General features: G+C 63.1%; 2 protein-coding genes across 2 annotated transcripts in view; one reads left to right on the top strand and one right to left on the bottom strand.

The window, feature by feature from the left end:
• SIRT6 (sirtuin 6) overlaps positions 1-1409 on the top strand; it is a 9126-nt gene extending 7717 nt beyond the window's left edge. Inside the window, exons 5-6 of the mRNA XM_039878548.1 lie at positions 40-430; positions 506-1409. Of these exons, the coding sequence (XP_039734482.1) occupies positions 40-430; positions 506-847 (733 nt within the window). The 3' untranslated portion in view covers positions 848-1409. The remainder of the gene's footprint in view (positions 1-39; positions 431-505) is intronic.
• Positions 1410-2054: 645 nt separating this feature from the next.
• CREB3L3 (cAMP responsive element binding protein 3 like 3) overlaps positions 2055-3620 on the bottom strand; it is a gene marked incomplete at its 5' end in the record, with an annotated part of 8718 nt that continues 7152 nt past the window's right edge. The window contains 3 exons of the mRNA XM_039878373.1: positions 2055-2807; positions 2996-3092; positions 3311-3395. Coding sequence (XP_039734307.1) covers positions 2494-2807; positions 2996-3092; positions 3311-3395 — 496 coding nt within the window. The remainder of the gene's footprint in view (positions 2808-2995; positions 3093-3310; positions 3396-3620) is intronic.

Here is a 3620-nt window from a genome sequence, read left to right as displayed (position 1 = left end):
AGGCGCCTCCTGTCCAGTGCACGCAGCCAGGATGTGACTGAGCTCGGATTCTAGCCAACCACATCAGCTTCTCCCAACCGGGTGGGGAAGTGCCTCCGGCATGAAGAAGGTGGCTGGGGAGGTTCAGGGAGCTTGGCCTCCCAGGACCGACCTGGGCCTCCTGCGTGAGCTCAACAGGGGTAGTGTGGCAGTAGAGTCCCAGGCAGGGCTAAGGTTGGCGGCCCGGCCTCTTAGCCCTGTGAGGCGGGGCGAGGGCTGTGGAGGCCCTTGCAGGGGCACTCGGCCTGACCCAGCTCCTGGCCCCAGGAACGCAGACCTGTCCGTCACGCTGGGCACCTCTCTGCAAATCCGGCCCAGCGGGAACCTGCCCCTTGCCACCAAGCGCCGCGGAGGCCGGCTGGTCATCGTCAACCTTCAGCCCACCAAGCATGTATGTGTGGACAGCCTCCTTCCCCAGGGCCCCAGTGAGCCCTCCGCCTCCGCCTGACCCATCCCCATCCCCCAGGACCGCCAGGCGGACCTGCGTATCCACGGCTACGTGGACGTGGTCATGGCCCAGCTCATGAAACACCTGGGCCTGGAGATCCCCGCCTGGGACGGCCCCCGCGTGCTGGACAAGGCGCTGCCCCCGCTGCCCCGTCCGCCGGCCCCCAAGCTGGAGCCCAAGGAGGAGCCCCCTGCCCAGCTCAATGGCCCAGAGCCCGCCAGCCCCAAGGAGGAGCCCACAGCCGAGTGCCTCGCCCAGCACAACGGCACCGGACCCGCCAGCCTCAAAAGGGAGCTGCTGGACAGTGCTGGCCCACACAGGCCCCTCAAAAGGGTAAAGGCCGAGGTGGTTCCCAGCTGACCAGGGGCCCCAGGGAGAGGGGGCTTTTTGTAGAAACTGTGGATTCGTTTTTTTCTTACCGTTTCTTTCTCACTTTGTCACTTGTCCCTGACCTGGGGGAGACCTCAGGGCGCTGAGATCATGCTCCGGACCTTGGGCAGACTCACCCTCCGTGGGCCCCCTGTGGTTCTAGGGGCCTCTAGGGGGAGGAGTAGCCACACCTTGGACCTTGACCTTGGAGCTGACACTGCAGGCACCTGCTCCTCCCCCTAGCCCCAGCCCCAGCCCCAGCCCCAGCCCCAGCCCCTAACTCAGGACCTTCTGGGAAGGTATGGCCAGACCTCCTTCAATTTCTGGCCTAAACCAGGGTTAACTTCCCCTGCCCTGGCCCTCGCACCCCCAACCCCTGCCTCCCTAAACTGCCTTCACAGTCCCTTCAGGAGGGAAGGGAGCCGGGATTCTTGGTGGGACAGACAGTAGAGGCTCACACTGCCTTTGGAGCAAGAGGGAGAAAGGGGCTCCCCCTGGCTCCCTCCAGGCTTCCAGAAAAATCTTCGATGCAATAAAAGCAGGACTTCTTGCATCTGAGTCTGTATTTAACGTCCACAACCTCGGGCCAGGGGGCAGGAGTGCGTGGTCCCCTAGTCCCCCTGGAACGTCAGTCTGGGCTTCCTTGCAATTCAGGCCAGGGGGCGAAGGAGGGGCATACCAACAGCTGGCATGAAGCCCTCAGTTTGTAATTATGTACTTATTTGCATGGTTAAATATTTGCTCTAGCTACTCTAGGAAAGAGGCTGTGTCTTTTGGTCACAATTGCAGCCCTGGGGGACACCTGCACAAAGCAGCCAGGGAGGGGGCGGGGCGGGGAGAGGCCTAAGACACCCCAGTTGTGACCTTGAGCAGGTCCTTCACTTCTGATGCCTCGGTGTTCTGGTCGGTGAAATGAGCAGTGTGGGCAGCCCAGCCCTCCAGAGAGGCAGCTGTCCAGTCCCTCTGCAGATGCCCTGGAAGGGCTGGGGGGGTCCCCAGAGCCCGAGGACCTCACGCTCCGCTCACCGCCGCTCTCCAAGGTGCTGAAGGCGCGCCCGGCACTTTGCTGGCCCCCTTTCCAACCTGGGGTCCCCGCACCTCGCTCACCCATCCCCAGCTAGCTCAACCCCTCCTTCTGAGAGTTGGGGAGCCCCAGACTCCAATTTAGCCCCCACCCCACCCCACCTCCACGCCAACCGTATTCTGTCAAAACATTTTATTAAGGATCACAGCAGTCTTAGGAAAGGGGGTGGCTGTGGGCCACGGTCGCCCCAAAGTCTGGAGCTCAGCCCATGCTCAGGGGCCAGGGTCCCCGTGGCGTCAGCCGCTTCCTCCCTGTGTGTGGCGGGACAGGGAGGAGTCCCCAGGCAGGGCAGTCGTGAGTGGGTGACTGCCTGCGTACGTGTCTGCCTGTTTCCTTCTGTGCCTGGGTCTGTGTGTGTGCTTCTCAGGCTCTGGCCCTGTGGCTGCCTTGTGTCTGAGTATCAGTTTCTATGCATATGTCTGGGTCCCTGTGCGTGCGTAGCTGTGAGTTCGTCCCTTTCCTTCCTGGCATCTCTGCACAGGTCTCTGCCTCACCTCCGATCCCACGCCTCACTGTCCACTGCAGCACCCACCGCAGCGCATCTGGGTGGTGCTCACAGCTCCTCCCCCGCCGCCTCTAGCCCCACGCGCCCAGGGTTGAGCGCTGGCTTAGGCGATGCCCAGTCTAGCAGGCTGGCCCGGCTCAGCTCCTCCGTCAAGTTGCCTGGGACCAGGGTGGAGTTGTCCAGCTCTTCCGTCGAGGTGTCCAGAGCCAGCATGTCCCGGGAGTCCCAGTCCACCTTGGGGCTTCCTGGAGACCCTCCCTGGGGTGCACCAGCCTCAGGCTGGAGTCCTGGATCCTCAGAACCTGGATTAGTGTCGAGGGCCACGCGGGAAGCAGCATCGTTGTGCAGGGTTCTGGAGAAAACTGAGCAAGGGTTGGGGGTTCGTGAGGGATGGGGTCGGGGAGCTGGTGTTTCCTCTTTCCTTAGCACCCAGCCTCAGGGAGCAGTTGCAGGAGGACCCTTCCCCTCACTCAGAGGCACAGCGTGGGGACTTGCACCCACGATGCAGCCCAGGGGGGTTTTGAAGGCCAAGTGGCTTCAGCCCACCTACCTCGCACAGGCGTGAAGTCTCCGGGGCTCTCGGCTTTGTTGGAGGCAAATGGGCTGATGGAGGGGAGGACGATGAGGGCGAAAGAAAGCAGCAGAACCTGCGGAGATGGGGGAGGTGTCGCCTCGTTCCCCCCGCCCCGGGAGCATATGCCCGTTCCGTAGGCAGGGACACTGAGGCCCGGAAGACTGGATCATCCTGGAGCTGGGGCTCCAGCCACGCTGCTCGCACTCATCTCCCCCCTTCCCGCAGGCTCCTCTGCTGAGGCCGAGCACCCCCTTCATCCCGGGGACCATCAGAGCTGGGGGTAGGACTCACCGCTATGCAGGTGCCCGCCTGGGCCGACTTGCTGGTGGACTGGACGACAATGGCCTGGAGTTTCTTCAGCTGCTCCAAGAGGGACCTTGGCGGAAGTGGACAGCCTTGGCTGAGCCCCGCAGGGCCTTGGTCTGGCCCCCTGTCTGTCTCTAGAGTCCCCCAGCATGGCTGACGTCTGGATACTGTCCTTCCCTCAAGGCCCTGTTGCTCGTACAAGTCCTAGAACACCCCTCTTCGCTTCCGTAAATCCCCGCTGACCTCCCACCCCGCTCTCTGTCACCCCCTCCCCATCCAGGCTTCATGACCGCTC

This window comes from Pteropus medius, unplaced genomic scaffold (genome assembly GCF_902729225.1).
Source record: "Pteropus medius unplaced genomic scaffold, Ma_sr-lr_union100, whole genome shotgun sequence".
NCBI lineage: Eukaryota > Metazoa > Chordata > Mammalia > Chiroptera > Pteropodidae > Pteropus > Pteropus medius.
This window is presented reverse-complemented; position numbering and strand designations above follow the sequence as displayed.